Source organism: Giraffa tippelskirchi, chromosome 9 (assembly GCF_054371585.1).
Source record: "Giraffa tippelskirchi isolate mGirTip1 chromosome 9, T2T-mGirTip1v1.2.pri, whole genome shotgun sequence".
In the NCBI taxonomy this organism is placed as follows: domain Eukaryota; kingdom Metazoa; phylum Chordata; class Mammalia; order Artiodactyla; family Giraffidae; genus Giraffa; species Giraffa tippelskirchi.
The window spans coordinates 49,361,724-49,387,500 of record NC_137283.1 but is presented as its reverse complement, the minus strand read 5'-3'; the positions used below and the strand labels follow the sequence as shown (position 1 = coordinate 49,387,500).

Sequence of the window (25,777 nt, the reverse complement as noted above, 5' to 3'; positions counted from 1 at the left end):
ATTCATGGGGTCGCAAAGAGTCGGACACGACTGAGCGACTGAACTGAACTGAAGCGACTTAGCACAATGCCCAGACCAGTGCTCCTAGAGTGCAGGCTGGTGAACCACGGCTCCCTGCTCACTGCTTTACAGATGTTAAGTTAGGAACAAATGGTTCTTATAAATGAATTTTTTCTTTTTCTGGTCACATGGCCTGTGGGATCTGAGCTCCCTGGCTAGGGATTGAACCTGGGCCCTCGGCAGTGAGAGCATGGCATCCTAACCACTGGACCACCAGGGAATTTTCAGTTTCTATATTTTTAAGAGGTCAGAAAGTATATATAATATTTCATGACACATGAAAGTTGAATGAAATTCAAGTCTCAGCAACCATAAATATGAGTTTAGTTGGAATACAGCCACGTTCATTCATTTACATCATCTATGGCTGCTTTCATGCTACAAATGACAGAGCTGTGATACAGTGTATGGCCTGCAAAGTCTAAAATATTTACTCTCTGGCCCTTTATTGAAAAAGCTTGCAACCCCTGCCTTAGAGGGGGGTGACTGAATTCACATCTGGAGTACGAAACATACCTGACCGTGTACCATCTCTTGATTCCAGAAGAGTAAGGCAGCTGTCACAGATGACTGTGCTTGTGTGAAAATGACTCAGGAGCCTATTTGAAAAGACTCCCACTCGCCAAGCGTGGGACAATTTGAGCATCAGAGATAACTGCAATGAACTAAAACACGTCAAGTATGTTTAGGGAATTCCCTGGCAGTCCAGTGGTTAGGACTTTCTACTTCCACTGCAGGGGGCACAGGTTTGATCCCTGGTCAGGGAAATAAGATCCCACAATGCCACATTCAAAAACTTAAAACAAATTCATGGGTTCATGATGATGTGGAAAACCTCACTGGTCACCTTTGGAGGATGTTAAGAAACCATCTCATTATTTCAAATAGTAAACTAAGGAAAATAAACATTTAACCTGCCTTTTCTATTTGAACGATACTTCATGATAAGCACACAGTTGAGGAAAAGTTTCTCTTTACAGCAGGATTCCAGCTCATGAATGAAAAATGAATGACAAAAAACCACCTAATTAAAAAAATGGATCTAAGGCAATGGCAATACCAAAGAGAAGGACGATGAAACTCTGCTTCCCAATCAAGAGTTAAATGCCATCTCTGAAGGAGTCTTGCCCCCTCTCCCTCAAACTGACCCTGAATCTCATCAAGCCTGTAGGTCAAATTATCAACTTAATGGAAATAGAGGAGAAAGAGTAATGTGTAAAAGACACCACAGGATGTAATCAGTAAAATCCAGAGGATGGGTAACTCTAGAAGAAGTTTCTCTGACAAGAAATGTGCAAGAAGAAAAAAACAGAAAGGTATTTTAAAAGACTTAAACGTTTCAACTGAATGCAACATGTGAACATCATTTGGACCTGCATTCAAGCAAACCATCAATAAAACATTTATGAGACCATTAGGAAAACGGGAAAACAAATTAGATATTTGACAGTAAGGAATTATTGTCCACTTTTCAAGGAGTAATGTTAGTATTAATGTTTTAAAATATCTTTCAGAGATATATGCTGAAGTGTATACAAATGAATTATCTGACACTTGCTTCAGAGAGAGTTCAACTGGGGGTGCTGGGTGTATAGAGACAGAAGACTGACAAGAGTGGGTTAACCAGCTGCTGAACCTGGGTGACTAGTACTATTAGGTTCAATGCATTACTCTATTACTCTATAGAACATCCAGGTTCCCTGATTGAAAAAAAGCAAGGAACCTTTCCCTTGTGATTTCTTCATGTGGCAGCCTGGTAAACCAGGCTGAAACATCAGTCCAATCCCACCGCAGACCCTGGCAATGGAGCACTACTTCGGGACTTCTGCAAGTGTGTGAAAACATAAACCAGCTCCTTGCATTCCAGGGTAAAGCACCCCAAATGCAAGTTGGGCCCTCCATGAGGTGACCCTCACCCCCAGGAACCCATCAAATTTCCTCCCCAGCACCTGCATTCCCAGACCAGCCCTCAGCCCAGAGGGAAGTGATGTGTGTCCAGTTATCATGCAGGGTATCCTGGCACAACCATGACTGAAAAAAATCCCAATTTCTCTCTCCGAGCCTGAAGGGTCTCCTCCCTTGTCCTCCCCTCTCCCCAGTGCAGAGATGCCCTATGAGCAAAGGATACTGTACTGGTTCCGGTGTTTTGCATTCTCCTTCATTCTCTGTAACTGTTGCTGGTGACACTTCATGCTCCAAGGGTTGTAGTGTTTAAGCTGAGAACTTACATTCCCCTTTTTCTCTACACTGTAGTACAAAACTTCAGATTTCTTCAGCCACTCAAATTCTTCTTCTAACTTATGGCTATAAAGAGACAAGAAGCTGATAAATCATAACACCTCATCAGAAGTCAGGGGCAAAGAGGAATGAAGGAACTTTCTGCAGTGATAGGAAGTTTGATACTTTGATGTGGTGGCTGTTTCAGTGGACACATTAAACATTTCAAATGGGTATATTTTACTGTAGCATATCATACCTCAAGACAGTGATTTAAAAAAAAAATTAAGGGGTTAGCTTGCTGCTTTAGGAAAACCTAATATGCAAGAACAGCTCCTGCCTCCAGCCCACACCCAGCAAGGCAGCCTTCCCTGCTCCCATCTTCTAGGCAGTACCACCCCCTGGCTTCTAGTACATCCAAGTTCCCTAACTCAGGACGCTGGAGACAGAGAGGCTGAAGTGAAATTCCGTGAGAATAAGTCAATCTACTTGGCTACACTTAAAAAAAAAAAAATTATCTTTGGCTGTGCTGTGGGCTTTTCTCTGGTTGTGACAAGCAGGGGCTTCTCTCCAGCTGCAGTCCCCAGGCTTCTCCTTGCGGTGGCTTCTCTTGCCGCACAGTGCCGGCTCTAGGGCATGCAGGCCCGGTAGTTGTGGGGCACTGGGCTCAGCTGCTCTGAGGCCTGTGGGATCTTCCCAGACCAGGGACTGAACCTGTGGCTCCTGCACTGGCAGGCAGATTCTTTATCACTGAGCCACCAGGGAAGTCCTTAGCTATGTTTTTAATACATATACACGCATAATTTATCTTTTCATAAGCTCTGTCAAGGTGTGCCACTTGGGAGGGCTCTGCCTAAGGGGATCCCCAAGATGCATCCGTTTTGTCTCCCACTATCAGTGAACAACCTGCGGTAACAGGACGGCTTCTGTCTGGGTCACTGCTACATCCTCAGATGCCATGCAGGGCCTGGCACCGGACAGTTGCAGAAGGAATGAGTAACTGAAACTCTCTTACAGCTGCCATGACAGTTGTTTTACCCGAAATGGCACAATCTAACCCAGAGTCAAGCAAAGAGAAGCTGGGCATGCCATGTGGGAACTGACCCCTGAGTGACAAGGCACCTACTAAGTCCATCACGTGAGTCCTCAGCCCCAGGGGACTGGGCTGTAACTGAGACCCCTCTCCTCCTCCCACATCCAGTCCCCTCTCAAGTCTATACCCACCTCTTAACCTTTTCCTCTTTCCGGTGTTGCCGTACCCAGTCCTTAGAGGTCTTGTCCGTTTCTAGAACGTGATGTTTTTTGTTCGTCCACCTGAGCAGCTTGCTTTTTGGTTCACAGTCTGAATTATCTACACTGTCCACAGTTCCATGGTCCCCTTTTAATGGGTATGCTATTAAACACAAGTTCCTGTCTTCGTCTTCTTCGAAGCTCACGGATACCACACCTAGGAGGGTGAGGAACATGGAAGACTTTCAGTTCCATGGAAATATGTGTTACAAATAACATGATTGGAACATTTGTTTTTTTCTTACCCTGTTCCTTAGTCTCTATGTTGCCAGAGGCCCCAAACTCATCTGCAAACCTAACAAATATCAGAACAGCTAGAAAAGATGACACCATACAAGACAAGCGATTAGGGAGCAAACATGGCTGAGAGTCTTCCTCTATGATTCACTCAATGAGGCAAGAGCCAAAGAATTACAAGACACATTTTTCCATCATTGAAAATGTTTATTAATTTTTATGTAATTCTTCTAATCCTAAGAGAGACATGAGGACATTTGCTTTTTAAATCTTGTGGGATTTTTTACTACCTTAAACAGAATCTCCGACGGCCTTGAGGCTTGCTTTAAAGCAGAGCCTGAACAGAGATTTGCCTGCGGGGTAAGAAGTGTCCGAGGGTAAGGAAAGACCAGGCAAGCAAAACAAAATAAAGGAGCAAACAAAACAAACCACACAGCACAAGACACCCTGGCAAAGGCTTCTTGCAGCACCCTCACACGGTGGGCACCCCAAGCCTTTTGTCCTTCTCAAATATATTCCTTTATTGGTCTTTGCAGTCTCATGTCACAAAAGAACAAGATGAACACAAGGCAAATGGGGTTGGGCTGGGAGCACAGACACGTAGTGGCCTTGAAAGCAGCTTTCCCCAAGTCTCTAGAACCTGCCATGTGTAATGAGACAGTCTTTGAGGAGGGGGCTGTCAGGTGGGAGGGTTTCAGCAGGTGCCGACGAGTGCCTTACAACCAACTGGCTGAACACCTTTCCTCCCCGGCCTTTCTGGCCTGGGATCACTCAATTTGCTCAGTTCTTGCTGCCCGCCCGCTTGCTCGCTCGCTGCAAGGGAATGCGTGCTTAGAGAGACGACGCTTCTGAGGTGGTACCCGGCTCTGGGCGCAGAGGAGCTGGGGTGGGGAATTCAGGGGACCACACTTTCCTGTGGTGGGAAAGAACCAGGGAAAAAATGGGGGCAAGGGCAGCCAGCTAACAAGGGACCTTTGGCTCTGTCCTGGAAAAAACAACAGAGAGGACGAAGTGAGGGCCCCCAACCCCCCACCCCCACCACAGCACGCATGCATATTCAGAGTACAGAGAGAGGTGACTGTAACATTCTCTCCTCAAAGAATATGCTTCAACAGTCCCAGAAGAACCAAGTTGTTCAAGAGTCTTTTGCATAAGCAGGCAATGCAGCTTTAGAATTAATTTCCTTAAAGGATTCTTCCTTGATTTACAAAGGATCCCCCCACCCCAGGAAAGACCACACCATGCTGATTCCCCCCATTATAAAAAGGAAGAAAGAGTCACCATATGTGAATCATAGGGTTGCCGTAATATAGCAATTTCGGGGACATTCCGTAATAGCAAAGGGCTTCAACTAATCAGCACAAGCCTCCCACTCCTGCGTTCCACCTGACTCAACCCTGCTCCCAGCCTACCTAATCACCCGGGCTTCTGGCTTCCTGGAGGACAAAAAGCAGGCGGCAAGTATTCTGGGTAAAATCCTCTCAAAGTCTTCCCCGACGTCCCCTCAGGGGGACTATGGGTTACCGGGATCAAGAGACACCTGAGCATAAAACACAACTACACTTCCACCAAAGAGAAACTCCAAACCAACCCACAAAACAGAATTGAGCAATCTTACCAGGGCTTGAAAACTGAGGGTGTGAGGTGCTGGGCGGAGGGCCAAGAGGAGGAGGAGGGAGAACACAGAGTGGGTGGGAGGGGTAAGGGCTCCCGGGATGGCTGCCCGGACCTCCTCTGGCCGCGACGCCTCGCGTGTCCTCGCCAGGCGCTGGCGACCCCTAAGGCAGCTGGGGGCTCACCTTTGTACTGGGGAGTGAATTTGCGCATCTCAGCTGGGAGAGTCTCGTAGAACTGGTGCTCCCTGGGGACCAGGGGCTTGCACAGGGTCGTCTCGTTGAAGCGGAGCACGCACGAGTGCCCCCCGACCTGGTGGACAAAGGGCTCCAGCAGGATGCCCTTGTTGCGGGGCTCCACGTCCATGGCCCTGAAGGCTGGGCTCATCCTCCAGGTGCAGGCAGCAGGGAGAAGGGGGGGCAGCGGGGTCCAGCGGCCAGCGCGTCCTCCGTCTGTCGTCTGTCCGTGCGTCCGTCTCTCTGGCCTCGGCTCCGCGGCCGTGTGGGCCAGGACGCTCTGCGGAGAGTGACAACTGAGTTGGAAACGGCCGGGCACCGCCTTAGAGGCGCTGGCCGTCCTCTTCCAGCAGAAAGACAAAACAGCCTGAGCTCCCGCGGAGTCCCGCCCACGCCGCCCACTCGGCCCCGCCCCCTCCCGCAGAAACAAACAGCCCGGTTCTCCCGGGCGGGGCCGGATGCCGACGCGCAGGGACGGGCCGCGAACCCCAAACAGCTCCAATCACACCCACCAGGCCTTAGAAGGCCACTACCGCGAAGCCACGCCGAGGTAAAATCACAATTTCAAACCTAATAGTCGCATTAAATCTTACGATTTTCTACTACAATTGTTAGACTTACAGTAATTGACATCCAAGGCTCTCCGTTAATTAATATATTTTAATAGACTTCATATTTTACAGCAGTTTTAGGTTCATGGCAAAACAGAGAATACAGGTGTCCCACATACCCATCTGCCCCACACAAGCATAGACAGCCTTCTCCATTATTAATATCCACCATCAGAGTGGTACACTGGTTACATATGATGATGAATCTATACTAACACAGCATAGTTTACATGGTGGTAACAGGGTTCCCTATTGGTCGTTATTTATGTTTTTATAAAATGCATTTAAAGGGAAACCTGCTTATGCACCACCTAGTAAGATTACCCACCATCCGCCCCCCAAGGTGTGTGCACTGCCCCTGCTCAAGGCCAAAGACAAGCCCCATTAACCTTATTAGCAGTGGAGCTTGGGCCCAGCTTTAATGATTAACCTCTGAATCTAAAACCAACAGATCAGGGCTGGCTAACTCCTTTAAAAAAGATACACAGTGTTCTAGGTCATGGACTATTTTTACTGGTTCTCTCCCTATCTCCAAAAGCTGGGGCACACCTTTAAACCAAAGCTGCATTCTTGGGGCACTTGTCCACTGAGGTCCAGGAACTTTGGATCCCCAAGCACACTGGATCTCAGCAAAGCACACCTCCAAGCATTAGTGAACCGTTTCAGGGTATGTCAGTTTCATTCTGTTTTCTGTCTAGAATTTACAGACTACACAGGTGCTACGAGGAATACTAACAGTGGGGCTTGGGCTATATTTCAGTATCTGTAAGTTCTTACTGCAAACTCCTCCAATTCCCATGACTCCAAATGAGGTGGTGGTGGTGGTGAGAATGGGTCGGATAGAGGTTTGCCCACTGTCCTCTAAGGTGGGTAAAGCACCCACTCTGTTCTAGGCTCACTGCAGAGACTTAATTTGATCCTCCGGATACTTTCTATGAGGGAGATATTACTCTCCCTGTCGGAAACAAGGAAGTTGGTTCGGGGAGCTGAGGAAACTCATCTGGGGCTCTAGCCAAGAAGCCGGACTTTCCAAACAAACCTCAATTTGTTGGATGTCCCTCCACAGCTGCCTCTGGGGCCCACGGTCTCTGGCACATGTACTTTGGTACAGCACTCAGACATACATGGGACACTTAGCTTGTCCTGTGATAGTGTTTTTACCCTATTTTTATATTTTCTATTTATAAAGCAGCCTCTTTCAAAGAGTTTAGCTAGTGTTTCTCATTTCCTTTCAGAGAGAACTGACAGTGGGCTCCCACTGGACTCAGGGATTAAAAAATCAGTAAGCTTTCCTATATGCAAAGAGCAGAAAATCAAAGGTTCTAATTTCTCACACCCGGCACTACATTCTCATTAGAGAAACCCTCAGGAGGGCGGGTGCTGAGAAGCGTCCCAAGACACAACACAGGCAATCAGCTCGAAGGATGAGTACCTTCCAGCCATTTCAGACTCTCTACAGAAGGTGGAGCTCTGAGATGCGTGGCCACATAAGCCCTTTAGGTTTATACTACACTTGATCTTAGCCAAAAGGCCGAGAAGGGCCGTTCACACCAGTTTTTCAGTAATGAAAAAAGACCTCTGGAGTAAGGGCAACCCCAAAGGAAAGCTACTAACTCATGATCGGTCTGCCGATACCCAAGAAAGAACTACATACCATAATTATTAAACTGCGAAAGCACAAGATGTTCTTCATTGGCCAGGCTTTAGAAACACAGTTCAAACCTTTCATAAATGTGAAAACTCCTTTTGTTGCCACAGCAATGCTAACACCAAATGCCTAACACCCTTTCTAATAACTCTGTTCAAGATTCTTTAAATGTATTCAATTAAAAAAAAAATCTCTCTCCAGGCATCTCTTACTCATTCCCCACCTCCAGTGAAAAATCCCCAACAGTAACCGGTCCTTCATGGCGGCTCTCTGGAGTATGGTTCATGGATGTGGCTGGAGGCTGAAAAGCCCAGTGAGGGTCTCCACCTTCTCCCAGGTCTCCCGTGTGTTCATTAGTGGCTGGAACCTTGGCGTGGAACCTTGCCATCCTCCCCCCAGCACCCAACTCTGGCACTTCACAGAACACTGCTCCCTGGAGAAGAATCATCACCTTACGTAGAGGCAAGAAAACTAAGGCTCTTTCCCGCCTGTGCCAAGTCTGATGATGGAGGAAACTCCTAAATGGCAGAATTGGGGAGAAAACTGATCCTGTAGTTAGGTGGAGCCAGATTCTAGCCCCAGTTCTGCCATTTCATTGCTTGGAGAAAGACTCCCAAGTCACTGGCTCCCTTTGGGTTCCAGGTTTCTGATCTGTAAGGCGGGGAGGAAAGACCTGGGGTAGACATCTACTCTGAGGGCTTCCCTGGTGGCTCAGTTGGTAAAGAATCTGCCTGCAGCGCAGGAGATGTGGGTTCAATCCCTGGGTCAGGAAGATCTCCTGGAGAAGGAAATGGCAACCCACTCCAGTATTCTTGCCTGGAAAATTCTATGGACAGAGAAGCCTAGTGGGCTACACAGCCCATGAGGTTGCAAAAGTCGGACATGTGTTAGCAACTAAACCACCACCACCAGATATCTACTCTTAAGAGTAGTATAATCCAATTAGTGAGTGGCAACCAGCAGTCTGTTTTAATCAAATAGGAGGAAAAAAAAAAAGAGCAAAACCCATTGCATCACAAATAAGTTCTGTTTTGTAATTCTTTTATTTCAATTATGTTCGGTCTCTCAATTTGAAGATAACTATGGCTTCACTGTACAACATATTTCTCACATTTGGGGCTGCAGAGAAATGGAGCGTTTGTCCTAGGGTCCCTTAAAGATTGCATGCCTGTGGGAAAATGAAGGAGCAATTTCCCAATGATTATACCATAAATCAGCTTCTTCTCTAGTGGCTTCAGCCTGGTCAGAAGAAAGAAAAATGCCCCGAGAACCTGCCTCATTTCATGGCTACTCTTTTCCCGTGTGTGCTTTGAGCAGTTGGGTCTCTTAAAGGTTTTTCACCATCTGAGTAGTCTAAGGCCTGGTTTCCCAGGAATCCTAAAACGTTAATGGTTACTAAGAAGTCCATGTGATTGACCCTGAACCTAGTGTGAAAGGGAATAACCGGAAAATACTGACTTCACATTTAGCATCTATTTTAACTTTCCACATTGCCTCACATTTGTCCACGAAACTATCAATCGGTGAGAAACACAGAACATGATTCATCCTAGGATACGACGCATATTTCCCCCACAGCCCATGCCCCTAAACCTGTTTAAGGTTCTGCTGGAAACAATGCCTTAATAGTCTTAACCTTTAAAATACTGAAAATAAAACAACTATGACCCTTGGGCCCTTAGCTCACAATTTGGTTAATGAGGGAGGTTACAGACGGGATCTGCTGGGGCCACTTACTCTGCCTCAAGAAAAGCCCCAGGGTTGAGCAGTCACAGGGGACTGCGACAAAACAACCTTTACCAGCTGAACCTCCTCCATGAGCCTCAGAGCCAGTGCCCACATCCATCACAACCCATGACTATACCACCAGGGTCAGTCACTGTAATTCTCAAACACTGCTGGTAGGAAAAAAGAAGTACAGCCACCATGGAAAACAGTTTGGCAGTTTCTTATGAAGTTAAACATATACTTATTATATGACTCAGTAATCCTACTCAGGTACTGACCTAAGAGAAATGAAAACAAATGTCCACATAAGGACTTGTACTCGAATGTTCACAGTGGACTCATTCACAATAACCAAAAGGTGGGGAAAACCCCAGTGTCCATCAAATGGGGGAATGAATAAATCAACTGTGATGTAGCCATATAATGGAATATTATTCGGCAATAAAAGAAATGTACCAATATACACAACAAAGATTAATCACAAAAGCATTATGATTAACTGAAAAAAAGCCAATCACAAAAGTCTGTATGCTGTATGATTCCATTTACACGACATTCAAGAAAAGGCAATAGCAGAAAGTAGATAAGCAGTTGCTAGGGGGCAGAGGGTAGGCGAAGAGGACCGACTGCAAAGAGGCCCAAGAGAACATTTAGGGGTAATGAAAATGTTCTATGCTGTGACTGGAACAGTGATTATATGGCTGCATAAATTTGTCAAAACTCATCAAATTAGAGACTTAATGTCAATGACTCTTACTGTATATAAATTATATTTCAATAAAGAACTTGAATTTTTCCTTATACTTTTTTAATTTACAAAAATTTCATAACAAGTACAAATTAAAATAATCAGAAAAGATTGCAGTTAAAAGATCCTATCAGCTGACAAACAGTTTCTACATGCAAACACACTGGCTGGAATTCACCCCCTATCTACCCTCCTATCTATTCTAACTGGGCTCACTTGCCTCCACTGAGCATCTTGAGTCACTCACGCCAAGCAAGGTAAGCCTGGGTCACCATCTTGGTCAAAGTAAGGGCTTTGCCCTTTCTGTGAGGGTGCTCCCTGATGGTAGAGACTTTCAGGGACAGCCACGTTCTCTCTTAAATCCATGACAGCCACTGCTAATCCTGAAGCCATCTGCTCACCTTCAAAGCCTAGTTTTTAGCAGGCTTTTACTCTTAATACTAAGAGTGGAGAAGGAAATGGCAACCCACTCCAGTATTCTTGCCTGGAGCATCCCATAGACAGAGGAGCCCGGCAAGCTACAGTCCATAGAGTCACAAAGAGTTGGACTGGACTGAGCACACACACATGACTAATTCTAGGAAACCTATACCAGTTGCATGGTTATCTTTTTTAATTCTTGTAAAGTCAAAGCAAAAGCATCCTTTACACACAAATAAGCAGAAGAGATGCAAAATGGTCCAATAAGCCTTTCAGTAAAACACCCATCACGAAAGAAAGATCAACAGCAAATCTGCTTCAATTATCCTGGCTTTCTTGTTATTTCTCAAACATTCCTGATACACACCTACCTCAGGGCCTCTGTTCTTGCCATTCCCTCTGCATGGTACACTCTTTCCCAGATATCCCCCTGGCCCACTCTCTTACCTCCTTCAGCTCTCTATGCAAACATCACCTCTTTAATGAAGTCTTCCTTAGCCATCCCATCTGAAAGTGCCATATCTCCCCATCCACACACCTTACACAACTCGGCTTTATTTTCTCCTCAGCACTTCTCACCATCTAACATACTGTATATGTTTTATTTGTCCTGTTCATTTTCTGTCTCTTCCACTCTGCCCCCACCAGAAAACCAAGTCCATAAAGTCGGAGATTTCTGACTGCTCTGTTTACTGCTGAATCTCCAGAGCCCAGAAGAGCACCAGCACAGAATCAGCACTCCATAGGAGGTGCCTCAAATCACCTCTGTATCAGGAGTATCTGCTGCACACAGATCAACAGAGAACTCGAAAGGCACCTGCTGCAATGATCCAAACCCACCCCAACCATACAGGGAGTACAACCATTAAATAGCCACACACTATACCAAATGCATTCTCGGCATTGACTAGATGTTAATTTTGCATTTATAATCTCCCACCGTATTAAGTCTGCATTAACCGGGGCATATAAATGAAGGGCCCTGCACCTGAACCGGAGAAGGCAATGGCACCCCACTCCAGTACTCTTGCCTGGAAAATCCCATGGACGGAGGAGCCTAGTAGGCTACAGTCCATGGGGTCGCTAAGAGTCGGACACGACTGAGCGACTTCACTTTCACTTTACCCTTTTATGCACTGGAGAAGGAAATGGAAACCCACTCCAGTATTCTTGCCTGGAGAATCCCAGGGACGGTGGAGCCTGGTGGGCTGCCGTCTATGGGGTCGCACAGAGTCGGACACGACTGAAGCGACTTAGCAGCAGCAGCAGCAGCACCTGAACACTCATCTGGGACCTGCTGCTGTGGAACCGTTTCATGTCAACAAAGCCTAAGCTCTTAATCTAATAAGAGCCAACCTCTTGGAAAATTCTCTCTCTGTAGAAAATCAGGCAAAAGCATGGTCACTGAAGAATAAAACTTTAAAATGTGGATACAAGAAGATTAAAATCCTCTCACCGTTTACAAATATATTAATTAGCATTCAGGAATTCTGTGTTAGCATTGAGCTGACTTCCCAAAGACCCAGCTTTCAGGTTGCTAAGTTATCACTTTAAAAAGTAACACTGACTCACAGGGGTCATGGCTGTTCATCCCCTTCCAAGGCCCTGGAGTCACTGCATAAAAAAAAATTAAATTTTTAACCACAGGATCGCCAGGGAAATCCCTATGTGACCTTTTTATAGAAAAATTATGACACTGCTATCATAAAATGAGGCAGTCAACACACTGCCCGAAAAGGAAGGGGGAAAAGTACTGTGGTATTAGGAATGCCCTAGAGGTCCAGTTGTTACGACTCCACACTTCCACTGCAGGAGGCATGGGTTCGATCCCTGTTCAGGGAACTAAGATCCCACATACTGCTCAGCACAGCAGAAAAAAAAAAGTACCGTAGTACTGATTTTTAAAATGTATGACTTTTTTTTGGTTTTCTTTTTTCAATCCCAATTTACTTTCTTACCTTACTGGGGTTTTTTTCCTTTTTTCATTGGCGTATAATTGATTTACAATGTTGGGTTAGTTTCAGATGTACAGCCCACTGAATCAGTTATACATATAGACATATCCACTCTTTTTTAGATTCTTTTACCATATAGGCCATTACAGGTTACTATGTAGAGTTCCCTGTGCTATTCAGCAGGTCCTTATTACTTATCTATCCTATATATAGTAGTGTATATATATGGCAATCCCAATCTTCCAGTTTATCCCTCCCCTCTCCTTACCCTTGGTAACTCTAAGTTTGTTTTCTTCATCTGTAACCCTATTTCTGTTTTGCAGGTAAGTTCACTTTCTTACCTTACTGTTTTCATACCTGTAAATTCTTTGGTTTAAATATGGATGATACTTATATATCTATATAAATCAATTACATATATTTATGTTACATTATATAAACCTCAGCCACCAGAAAATCTGGATCTGCCCTGTACTAAGTGGTAAGATCATTATTCCCTTCTCTTCAGTTTGCTGAATGTTCCAAACCTCTTGAAATTTTCTCAAACTAGAGTGAAAACATTAGGAGGAAGAACAAAAGAATTCACTATGACCGAAACAGAAAAATGCAGATGGCTGCTCAGCTCTTGAAGGTTATGAACTCATCCACAAAAAACACTGATGCCACCTCACACTGCAAGCTCACAGCTCTACTCCACAATGGAGACACTGGGAGACCGACCATATGTAAACAAGTGAGGATAATAACCCCAATAATCCTGCCCCCAAAGTGTGTACAAGGTGCTGAAAGGTCAGAGGAGGAAGTAACCAACTCAACCTTCAGTGACAATGGGATACAACCATGGCAGAGCCAAGAGCTACTGTTTACCAAGCCCTTAGTCTGTTCTGTAACTCCTTCCCTCCTACAACAGCCTTCTGGAGTAAAAAAGATCACTCCCCTATACATGGCTGCACTGAGGCACCAGACCACCTAGGCCTCATCATGCAAAACAAGATATTCTTTGAGATGAACGAGTCACTGCTAAGAAGGCGGAAGGGTCACCCTCGTGTCACAGCAAGCGGTGGCTCCACCAAAGAACGCAGCAGGGCTGGAGAGACAACACAGAAGCCCTGCAACTGACTTGACACAGATGCCTGGGGTCCAACACCAGGTGTTCATTTCCCCCCTCATTAGCATCTTCTTCTAGTTTTTTAATAAAGGAGAAACTACAAGTTGTAAGTGTAGTTCATGACAGTCACAACAATGCAGATCCTTCCACCAATTCTGAGGAACAAATAAAACAGCAGATTCTGTTCCAAAAATGCAGACAAGCTTTTCCATAAGCCGAAGAGCAGCCTCTCAGAGGCTTCTCTGAGGATCACACTGGTCCATCTCTTTGCCTCATGAGACCAGATTTCTGGAATGAAAGACTTGAGGGCCCCAAGATGGAGGAGGGACAGGGAGAAGGAGCTTTCAGCCAACCCAGAAATACATTTATCAGTTACAATGCTTGAATGACAGAGTTTGAGCAATTTAAAAAGTTTTTCAAGCTAAAACTGGAGCACTGCTCCTTCAAGAAAATCTAAATTATTGATTCTAAGGTGTCACATGTCCCCTTTACCAGAATATCAAATTTACTTATAAATACCTAAATGTATTCCATACACAGACCAAGAATCCTCAGTCCTCCTTAAAAAGCCTGTTACCCCTCTTCAAGGGCCATTTTCCATCTGGCACCTCCTCCTCCTTGATGCAACTACAACTCCCACCACCATGGAGGCGACATACCCAACAGGAACAACAGAAGTCATGCTTGAAGACTCTGGCCAAAACTGGTCTTGATCTATGGGGGACTTTCCTACCCTGACTCATGGTTCTCTGTTGTTCCAGTAAAGCAACAGTCCACTAGCTTCAGGCAAGATCAAATGCTCCCTGCCTGTGGTCAGTGTTTACCCTGCTCATTTCTCAGCAGTTCCCAAACCAGATGACACATGAACCCATTCTCTGAAACAAATGGTGCCAAAAAATGATTCAGTCCTCATGGGCAGCCGCAGACCCAGGCAGCCCCGACCTGCGCAGGCCAGCACAGTGAGTGCTGTACCTGCTGCTGGAGGGACCAAGGTGCGCCCTGCGCTACACCAGATCCCGTGCTCGGAGGGCCCAGCTTCCTCTGGGTCCTCACAACACCGCATTCAGGTACACGCTCCCCTCAAGGGTATGCAAAGCGTCCCACGCTAACAGGATCAGTAGAGCAGCTTTGGACGTCGCTAGTGGTCCAGTGATTAAGAATCTGCCTGCCTATGCAGGTGGCCCGGGTTCAACCCCTGATCCGGGAAGATTTCACATGCCGAGGGGCAGCTAACTCTTACTGAGTAAGTGGAAGTCCTCAACCTCCAATCTCCCATATGGAAAATGGCAAAATGGTAAAGGGCTACAGCCTCCCTGGTCACAAGGCAATTGTCTCTGGAAGATACCAGCACAACTGACAGCAGGACCAGGTGGGCAGCACTGACTTGCTTTCTCTCTGCAGTTCCAGGGTGGGGCACAGTGCAGTGGTGTCCTTTCAAACAAGCCAGTGTGCAAGGACTCTCAGGAAGGTGGATGGGTCAGCGGGGAGGGAGCAACACTGCGGGTGGGGGATACAGGGTTTCTTTGGGGATGAATTACATGGGATGTGAACTGTATCTTAATAGAGCTATTATTTTAAAATATCAACACAATAAAAGGGCCGCCCTGTAGAAGTCACAACCAGCTTGGGAGAAAGGTTCCAGTGACAATGTCACATCTCCAACACTGAGAGGAGTGGACAGTATTTAAGAGGAGAGCACCTTCAAATGTGGCCACGGGAATGGCAAAAATGCACACAGGCAACTTGGAGAACCAATTCATGACCAGTCAGTGAAGCTGCTCAGTCGTGTCCAACTCTTTGCGATCCCACGGACTGTAACCTACCAGGCTCCTCCATCCATGGAATTTTCCAGGGAAAACTACAGGAGTGGGTTGCCATTTCCTGTGTGGATAAAAAGCGTAACTTCTAAAGGAAGTTATTTATAAAGAGGTAATAACTAAACATGTATGTGCAATTAAAAATAAATATTACAAGAAATCCAACTTTCAATACCTCTCTGTAAGTCTGCACACTTAAGTTGTACCAAAAAATTCTTTTTAAAAATCTTCTCCCTGACATATTGGGGCCTGTCTGATACTTGGGTATAAACGGTGCGTCACCTACTCTCAGTGCCAGTCTTTATCTATAAACCAGGCAGGGTAATTTTAAGGACGTGCCATGAGATGGGAACAAGATTAAAAATCTAGCCTCCTGCCTGGCTTACGGGTGGGTAATGCACTCCTCAAACGTGAGCTGTCCTCTGTCCACTGTCCCAGTTCCTACAGAAAGTCCAACGGGAGATGGAGGTCACAGTGTGGACCTGACAGTCTAAGTGGATAAGGGCATATTAAGCCTGCACTGGTGGAGGAGGGGGGTGAAGAAAGGAGTAACAGGTAAAGAAACAGAGTGCCAAAGGACATCCTGTTCATTTCTTACAAAAGAGACTTTAAAACTGGTCACAAGTGTGATAAAATGACCACCATTGTTAGTTTGGGGTCTCTTCATCCTGTCACTTTTCTTCAGTGCACTTTTCTATTCTTTCCACAAATAGCATCAGGCTATATGCGTTGTTTTGCCTTTCTTCCCACCAGTAAAATCAGCTTTATTTTTCTCACCTAATGTTTACAAAATACTGATAAAATACACACAATATAAAATTTACCTTTTTAACTATTTTAGAGAAGACAGTTCTCTGGCGTTAAGTACATTCACAATGTTGTACGATAATCACCATTATCTCCAGAACTTTTTCATTATCTCAAACTGAGATTCTATACACGTTAAGTAGTAACTTCCCACTCTGCCTAGCCCCTGGCCCCTGGAAACCACCATTCAACTTTCTGTCTCTATGATTTTGAGTAAAATTATTCAACATTTGTCTTTTGTTTTGCCACTTTTTTCCCCCAACTAAACTATATGACTTAGACAGCCTGCTACATCTCTCTATATATGATTCCTTTTAAAGGCTCCGTAATAGTCACATGAAATTGTAATGTATTTATCTACTTCCCTACCGACACTATTTCCAACTTTGAAATTACAACAGTAACACAGTAAGCATGCTTGTACCTGTCTTTGCATACCTGTGAAGTACTTCTGTAAGAAAAAGTCCTAGAACTGCCACTGGGACAGAGCATGGATTTTAAGAGTGCACCTATTCTTTCACTCTGATCTGATCCACAAGGTATGTGAGTTACTGGATTCTGCAGCACTGTGGTGACATTTTATATCAGGAAAATTAACCAGGCAGAGAGACAAGGAAAAACCTGGCTTCAGAAAGGCCCAGCAGGTCACTACTACAGTGACACGAGTGGAAGGATGGGGGCATCAGGAACCAGCATGTACCGGGAGCCTTCTCTGTCTGCATTCTTACCTAAGGAACAAAGGAAGAGATACCAATCCTCTTCATATTTATTAGAAGCTCATGTGTAAAAGGGGTTCAAAAGAAGAAAAATCCTTAAGCTTTTCAAGAAAAACTGTGAGTGTCTTAGAAAACTCTCACACTTCTCTGTTATGTTTCATAGCATAGATATATTTCAGGTAACTTTGTAAGCTTATGCATTTAATATCTGGTTACTGGAAGATGTCAAGACTAAAGGTGAAGGAGAAGGAGGCAACACACCCTCCCAGTCCCAAGCTTGGGAGTTCCCTGGAAGGAGGATATGACAGCAGGAATAGCCGCACCCCAACAAATGGAGCTGTGACCCCCAAGAGGCCATCAGGACTACAACCAAGCTGATCTCTCCGTCATCTCCCCGCCTGGGCTTCCTCCTCTTATGAAGACTCATAAGTCTGCATCTGTTTGTCCCTAGAGGGCAGGTGGGAAAACATCCTGACAGCCCCCAGGCTCTAGGGCCACTAAGACATCAGAACTGCTATCTTCAGACAACTGTCTCACCTGGAGTGATCTCATTAACGTGATCTCCCCTACTCAGTGGCACACATGGCAGGGCACAGGGCCTCCTGTCTTCTCCACTGCACCCACAGAGCCCAGCCCACACAGGGGAATTAAGGAGGGAGGGGGAGAAGACAGAGAAGGACATGGTGAAGGGTGAGGTGTAGCACACTGTCCTTAACCCTTGAGGGGTCAGCTGACCCCTGAGAAAATCTGAGACAACTGTAGGCCTCTGTCTTGAAAATGCATACCCTCTCAGAACTCTGCATACGATGCATGGAGCTGGCAAGCACAGACCCTCTCTTCAGAACCCCTGATACAGGGAATCAAATTATAGGAATGAGTCAGATACTGAGTCTTCAAAACAAGTCAGAACAAGGACGTTTTGTTCATAAAGTCAGATACAGCTGAGAAGATGTGAGTTGGCCTGCCAACAATTAAATATAAGGGATGATCAAGCCATCAAGAAGAAATGTACAGCAGATAATTGGTAAGGTGGGAGTGAAGCCTAAGTGAACATAACTTGAAAACAGATTTGGGAATTAGCTGCAAAGGAAAGAGCAGATGGCACTCCAAGAGTAACATGCAAAGAAAGAAGAGCACTGGGTCAAGATGCCCGTAAATGAACAGCCTGTGGGCAGAGGGTACAACACTAGTGAGAGGAGGAGGTCTGTGAGGAGACAAGGAGCAAAATACCTACATTCTGCTGGAGGTCAAGGGTAAGATTCTCTGTTCCACATGGAAAATCTGGACCATATAGCACAGAGGGAGTCACTGTGTGGCCCTATAGGTCCCTGACAGTCCTCAAGAGTTCACAGTTTGGGGCTCACTTTTGAATGAGCCCTGGCCACGCCATCACAACTTCTCCACTAAAAACATAAACAGGTGTCGTGACCCTTTCAAACCTGGCCACCATTGTCAACAGGTCTCAAACACAGGGTGTGATCAGTAAAAGCCAGAATGTAGGAACCCCTACAAGATAAATGACAGTTGTTTCAACGGATAAATTACAAAACAGAGTGACCATATACATATCTAAGAGACACTTCATCAAATGCAATTACAGACTTTATTTGGATCCTAGTTTGAACAAACTGACTATAAAAAAAAACAATGAGACAATCAGGGCCATCTGACCATGACTGAATATTTGAGAAAAATCAAGAAATTATGGCATCACCGACAAGGGACATGAGTTCAAGCAAACTCCAGGAGGTAGTAAAGGAGAGGGAAGCCTGGTGTGCTGCAGTTCATGGGATGGCAAATAGTCGGACATAACTTTGTAAGTAAACAACGACAAACAAAAGGCCTACTGGTGTAGAAACTGTGGGTAGCCCCTTGTCTTAGTGATACGCAATGAAATACTTATGGATATTATAGTTTGGGGATAGGCCTCCTAAAATTTCAACTTTTTTTTTAAGGGGAGGGGAGGAAGGCAGAGTGTAAAGATCGGACAGGAGCTCCCAACTGCAGACGCTGGTGATGGATGGATGGCTAACAGACCTAAACCACCTTATCCATCATTTTTGGAGAGTCTTTTCCTTCAAATTCTGAGGTAAACACTTAACTCAATTTGGGGGGGAAAGGCCTCTTCCTTGCTACCAGAATATACTGCAAACACCAGAACTGCTTATTGCTACTTGGTATGCAAATAAGCAAAAATATAATTTATTTAAAAAACAAAAATATGCTTTAAAATGTAATCACATGAAAGCAATCATTTACTATACAAAAATGTGTTCAATGTCTTTAAGGTGATTACCGCACGAGGTAAAATAACTTCACTTGAAGGAAAAATTCATCCCCAGCACATCCTCCTTGAGCCAAACAATGGAAAATTTTCACCTCAGCAAGCTGGCCCTGGGGAGGCTCAGTCTCAGCCCTGTTGCCTAGCGACGGGTGACATCTTCGGTGCTTACAGAAGTCTCTGGCACCCCTCGCACCCCTCTGCAAAAAAGACTGGCTACAGTTCATCAATCAGTAGTTGTGCCTTCCTCACACCTTCCACTGCTCAGACAGATATGGGGCTGGTGGATGTCACCTGCAAAGCCTTGAAACGAAAAGAAGTTTATTACATCTGCTAAACTGGCTTTTACAACTGTATCAACTCCAGTCCTAGCTCTCATCCATCCGATTCCTAAAAATTCCTGCGAATTCTACTCTAAAGTCTAAAGTTACAAAGCAGGTAAACCAAGTAGAATACCAGCTAACCATTCAACTGACTTTTTCCTCCAGAAAAAACTACCAAGTGATCAACTGGTCTATTACGTCAACATGATAACGTATTCATTACACCAATTTGATAAAAGTATTCATCTTGCTTGGTTTCTAATTCTGGTAGTGGTTGAAGTTAAAACAATAACAATACCAGCCTGAAACTTCTCTTTAAATCCTAAACACTAGGTTACAGGATGAAATTACACAAACTCCACAAGAGCAACCTATGTAAATAAGCATTTTAGTTCACTTAAAATGTTACCCTGCTAAAAATGCAAATACAGAAAATAATTAAATACTAGAATTCATCAAAACTACTGTAATCATGGTACTTTATACAAAGTATCATAAAACGTGATCTGCAACATTTTTTGTTACCACTTTTCAGAACTTTCAGTGCTTAAAACTATTCTTTCAGATGATTTTATCTTATTCTTGTTCTATGTACATTTCACTACCAAAATGTTTCATTCCAAGCAGTGATTAGTTTTACTTCCCCGGTATCTAAGAGCACTAGATTTTACTGGTTTCTACATTTTCTTTTCACAACATTTGGACTCATTTTTCTGCAATTCGGCTATAAGAAACTGAACAAAATCCAAAAACGAAACTAATCACTTGGACGCAAGAGACAAAAAGCAGCCTGCAATCAACCCAACGTGAAAGATCTGCAAGCTCCATCCATGGTGAAGCTTATCACTATGAAGAAGACGTCCCCGGATCCATTTTAGGGCTTCAGGGGATAAGACGGTTAGGTGTGCAAATACACTCCCCCCCCTCCGCCCCGCTGACACTAGCTGACAAACCCAACTGACATTCAACACTCAAAATGGCTGCACAGCTGCCAGCCTCAGGTAACCGTACCTGAGGCACTGGGCTGAGTTCTCCAGCACAAGACTCAAGCAGACCCCCATCTATAACCCGAGATATCGTGGACACCAATGTCCTGGGGAGTCCTCCCTCAACGACCCAGAGATCTTGCCCTCTTCCAAAGAGTGGAGACTCCAATGACCAAGAGACTCCGCATCACCAAAATATTCGGGAGACCCCCCCACCCCGTCAATGAACAGGGAAGATCCTGCCCCTCAAAACCAGGGGAGATCTTCTCTCCTCAGTAACCTGAAAAAAATAATGCCTCTCTCAAATGACGGGGGAAATCTGGCCCCACAGGGACCCTGAGAGATCTCTCTTACACCCATAATCGGGGGGGAAACCCTCCCCCCAAACCTGGGGACACCTCTAATGACCAGAGACTTCGCTCCCTAAAGACCCAGAGAAACCCTCCTCCAAAGTCCCCGGGGAGGCAGGGCCGTAGGCCGAGGAAAGCGGGCGTTACCTGCTGCCTCAGCCCAGTCCCGCGGAGCTTCCTTCCTATTGTTTCTCTCCTACCAAGATGGCGGCCGCCGCGCCGCGCCCCGCCCCCTGCGCCTCACTCCCTGAGCCCCTCACTATTGGCTCGCACCAGGAGCCCAGCTAGCGGACTGGGCGGCCCAAAAAGCGCTGTTGCTAGGGCGCCCGGATTCGTTTTAGCCGCTTCCGGAAGGGGCGGGGCATGGGCGGGGTTAGGGAGAGGGGTGGAGTCTTGTCTGCCTCTAAGGGAGAGGGTGGCCAAGGAGGTCAGGGTGGGTGGACAGATGGGCTTCGAGCCCATGGGTGCAATAAGGGATGCCAGGGATACAGATGGATGAGCCAACTTTATCATCTTTCCTGGGACCGAGGAGTTTCCTGGGATGCAGGACTTCAGTGTTAACATCGAGAGTGTGTGCAGCAATTTGGGAAGTTGGTTACCCTAGTAGACGGATGGACAGAGGACTGGATGTGGCTGGACAGAACGGTAGACAAAAGAGTGGCTGTAGACGGGAGATAAAGGGCAGTTGTATGCATAGGTGGACAGGTGACCGGATGTAGATGGATGGACAAATGACTAGATAATAGAGGGGTGAACAGAGGAAGGGCTGTATAGTCCCTGTGGACTGGTCCTTGATCCAGTGTTCAACCCAGGTTCCACCAAGGTCCACCCTTCAGTGCTTGTCTGAAGCTTGTCCTATGCCCTGTGTTAGCCAGAAGGGCTCCCACCTGAGTGAACGTCAATGTGGCTGGCAAAGGCAAGGCAGGACAAGGATGCTACTGAGAGTGGGCAGGGCCTCCTACCTGTTCTCTGCTCTTAAAAAAAAATCAAAATCACCTGTGTACTGGGAGTTCGCAGAGGTGTGGATTCATGAACACACCCATTCATTCAACAAGTATTTATGGAGCACCTACGCTCCATACTCGAAATACAGCAGTCAACAAAAGCAGTAGGGGAAAAAAAGAAAAAGCAGGCCCTTATGATGACAGGCTGGAAAGATTTCCTGTGACCAGCTGATCTCTCCTCTCTTGGAAGGAGAACCCCTGTGTGGCTCCCAGGGCTCCATGCCTCCTGGTTTCCTCTGCCGTCAGTGGTTTCTCCTCTTCATCTTCTCTTTGTCTACACTATTGCTCTCATAATCTTACCCAGGATCATGGCTTCAAATCCCACCTACATGTCAATCAGTCCCAAAGGTGTATGTCCAGTCAGACCTTTTCTGAGTGCCAGACTCAATCAATGTCCAGCTGTGGACTAGGCATCTCACTCTGGCTTTCCTCTTGGCATCTCAAACTCAACTTGTGCCACCCTAGCTCCAGCTCATCCCCCAAGGCTTCTCCACCCCAGCTCCACTAGCGCAAGTGATGGCAGCTCTCTCCTTCCTACTGCTCAGGCCAGTCACCTCAGAGTACATCTTGATGACTTTCTTTCCCACTTAGATTCAATGCATCAGGAAGTCCCATTGTTTGCATAGAATCATCTACCCAGAATGAAACCACTTCTTGCCAGGTCCATGGCTTCCACCTAGTCCAAGCCACCACCGTCTCTCCCCAGGACAATGACTCAGTCATGTCCCAGTTTCTTCCTGCTGCCCTTGCCACCTTCAGTTTGTTCTCCTCACATCAGCCTATGTATATATGAGTCAGAACCTCTCCTACTCTGCTCAGAACCCTGCAGTAGCAACTCCCCCAAAGAAAAGCCAGAGCTGGAAGGGGCTCCATTATTCCCTATCATCTCTCTGCCTGCATCTCCTTTGTTTGCTTCTGGCACCATGGCTCACCTCCTAAAGTTTCTAACATCTCACATTCTGTGTACTCTTGTGGCTCAGATGAAAATCTGTTTTGCTCAAGGATGTATCCTGTCCCTTCCTCTGCCCACCCAATCTCCCATTCCAGTGCTCCTATGTGTGGGGAGGGGGCTGGACAGGATGAGGTCTCCCTGTGGGCCGTTCAGTTTTAATTCACTCTTCCATTCCTTCCATAAGTGCTTAACACAGGCTTCCCCAGGCTAGACACTGGGTACGTGGCAAGAATGGACACAGCAGGAATTCAAATAATTTACCAAATCCTTATCCTCTCTTTAGTTAATGAAATGATTGTAAATATAGAAAACTATTACAATAGATAAGAGAAAATGTTAAGGTGATAAATATAAGAAAAATATATTTAAAATAAGAGCATTTACTAAAAATAAGCAAGAAAAACATTCAGTTAACTATAAAATATTTAGGAATAAAATTATCAAGAAAAGTATAGAAACTATATAGATGAGAAACCTGTAAAATCTTATTTAAAGACATGAAACTTATAGAATATTATTAAAGGATAAGATAAGAACAAGTGGAAAGATACTAAATTCCTGATGTGTGTGGTCCAGATCTCAACTCTCAGCTCTCTGTCTGGGAATGGTCCTTGGCAGAAGGCAAATACCTCACCCAAGGTTAATCACTGCCACCCTGAAGATAACCCCCTGGCATCCTAGTTACTACTTCTCCTGCAAAGGTAACCATTATTCTGATTTTCATTACCGTGGACAAATTTTGTCCATCTAAAATTTCATATAGATTGACTTATACAATATGTACTTTTCAAATGTCTGGCTTTTTTATTCAACATTATATCTGTGAGTTTCATCCATACTGTTGTGTATTGCTTTAATCTTTTCTCTTTCATGTCTGTATAGTATTCCACTACATGACTATATATACCACCATCATTCTTAGCTTATTGGCTTTTGTCTTCATGCTTGTGGACCCAGCTTTGCTTTGCAAGTTGGTAGTTGTCTCTCCAGACATCATATTAGTATGCAAAGCAGAAGAAAATCCTGCTGTTGGCACCACCCACATCTTTCCCCTTTATCAGGTAAGCAAACACCTTTCCAGAACTCCCAGTAGACTTATATTTATTTCCCAATGATTAAAACTGGGTCATCTGTGGCCACTCCTAGATATAAGGAGATTAAGAGATGGGGGAATGGGGTCAGGGAATCACTTGGGACCGGACACTTGCTGCTCTGGACAAAATTCAGGTTTGTTAGCAAAGATGAAGGGGAAAAGGGTATTGTGAGGCAACCAACAAAACCTTACAAAGTGAAAAGATGTTCAAATTCATCAGAAAGCAAGGAATGCAAATCAAAGTGAAAACTTTAACAATGGCAAAACTATGGAGATAGTAAAAAGATCAGTGGTTGCCAGGTGTTTGACGGGGAGGGAGAGATAGGTGGAGCACAAGTAATTTTTTAGGGCAGTGAAAATATACCGTATGATACTATTGATATAATGGTGGTTGTTGTTTAGTCGCTGTAAGTCGTGTCCGACTCTTTTGCCAACCCCTGTGCTGTAGCCTGCCGGGCTCCTCTGTCCAGGGGGTTCTCCCGGCAAGAATACTGGAGTGGGTTGCCATTTCCTTCTCCAGGGGATCTTGCAGACCCAGGGATCGAACCTGCAACTCCTGCATTGCAGGTGGATTCTTTACCCCTGAGCCATCTAGGAAGCCCTGAAACAATGGTAGATACATGTTATTAGATATTTGTAAAAACCCATGAAATGTACAACACAAAGAACGGACTCTGTGTGAACTACAGACTTTGGTTGATGATGTGTTAACACTGGGTCACTGACTGGAATAAACTATGACACTAGTGCAGGGTGCTGATGGTGAGCAAAGCTGTGTGTTGCAGGAGAAGGGGTTATATGGGGACTCTCGGTACTTTCCGCTCAATTTTGCTGTGAACCTAAAACCGATCTAAAACAGTCTTTTTTTTTTTTGAAGAGTAATAATGAGAATAAGTCACTTTAAACTGCAGGGGGCACAGGTTCAATTCCTGGTCAGGGAACTAAGATCCCACATGATGTGTGGCGTGGACAACAAGAAAAAACAAAGGAAAAAGAGAAAAAGAGCTACACCAGCTCTGGCTTTTGGGGATGTGAGGGAAAGTATTTGTCCAAACACTGTTGCTGAAGGTAAGATCAGTTATAGTCTTTTTGGAAAGCAATTGTGTGTGTGTGTGTGTGTGTGTCTGTGTGTGTGTGTGTGTCTGTGTGTGTGTGAGACGCCCGGGCTTAGCTGCTCCGTGGCATGTGGGATCTTTCTGGACCAGGAATCGAACCTGTATCTCCTGCACTGGCAGGTGGATTCTTTACCACTGAACCACCAGGGAAGCTCTGGAAAGCAATTTGACAAACTCCAATAAAATAAAAATACATATGCTTTTGGACTCTAATCCCAATGTTAAGATTCTCATTTATAGAAATAAGCGTAGTAAAAAGAAAATTGCAAAGTGATGGCCCATCCACAGGGCACCATCAAGACATTTTGGTATCTCCATACTGTTTTGGTTACTATGTTGTGTAATATATTACCCAAATTTAGTGGCTTAAAACAGCAATATTTTAATTTTGCTCACAAACCTGCCCTTTTTGAAAAATTCAGTGGAGACCGCTCTTCTCTGCTGCATCTTAAAAACTAGGG

General features: G+C 45.2%; 1 protein-coding gene across 3 annotated transcripts in view; it reads right to left on the bottom strand.

Annotated features, from left to right (window-relative positions):
- Positions 1-21,365, bottom strand: part of IP6K2 (inositol hexakisphosphate kinase 2) — a 25,841-nt gene extending 4,476 nt beyond the window's left edge. The window contains exons 1-5 of one of the 3 annotated variants that reach the window (XM_081525658.1): positions 21,300-21,365; positions 5,604-5,934; positions 3,813-3,881; positions 3,502-3,724; positions 2,189-2,364 (exon numbers count right to left, since the gene is read on the bottom strand). In XM_081525658.1, the coding sequence (XP_081381784.1) occupies positions 2,189-2,364; positions 3,502-3,724; positions 3,813-3,881; positions 5,604-5,805 (670 nt within the window). In that variant the 5' untranslated portion in view covers positions 5,806-5,934; positions 21,300-21,365. Of the gene's footprint in view, positions 1-2,188; positions 2,365-3,501; positions 3,725-3,812; positions 3,882-5,603; positions 5,935-20,827 lie in introns of all 3 variants that reach the window. The other 2 variants (XM_081525660.1, XM_081525659.1) reach the window with 2 other exon arrangements.
- Positions 21,366-25,777: the final 4,412 nt, after the last annotated feature.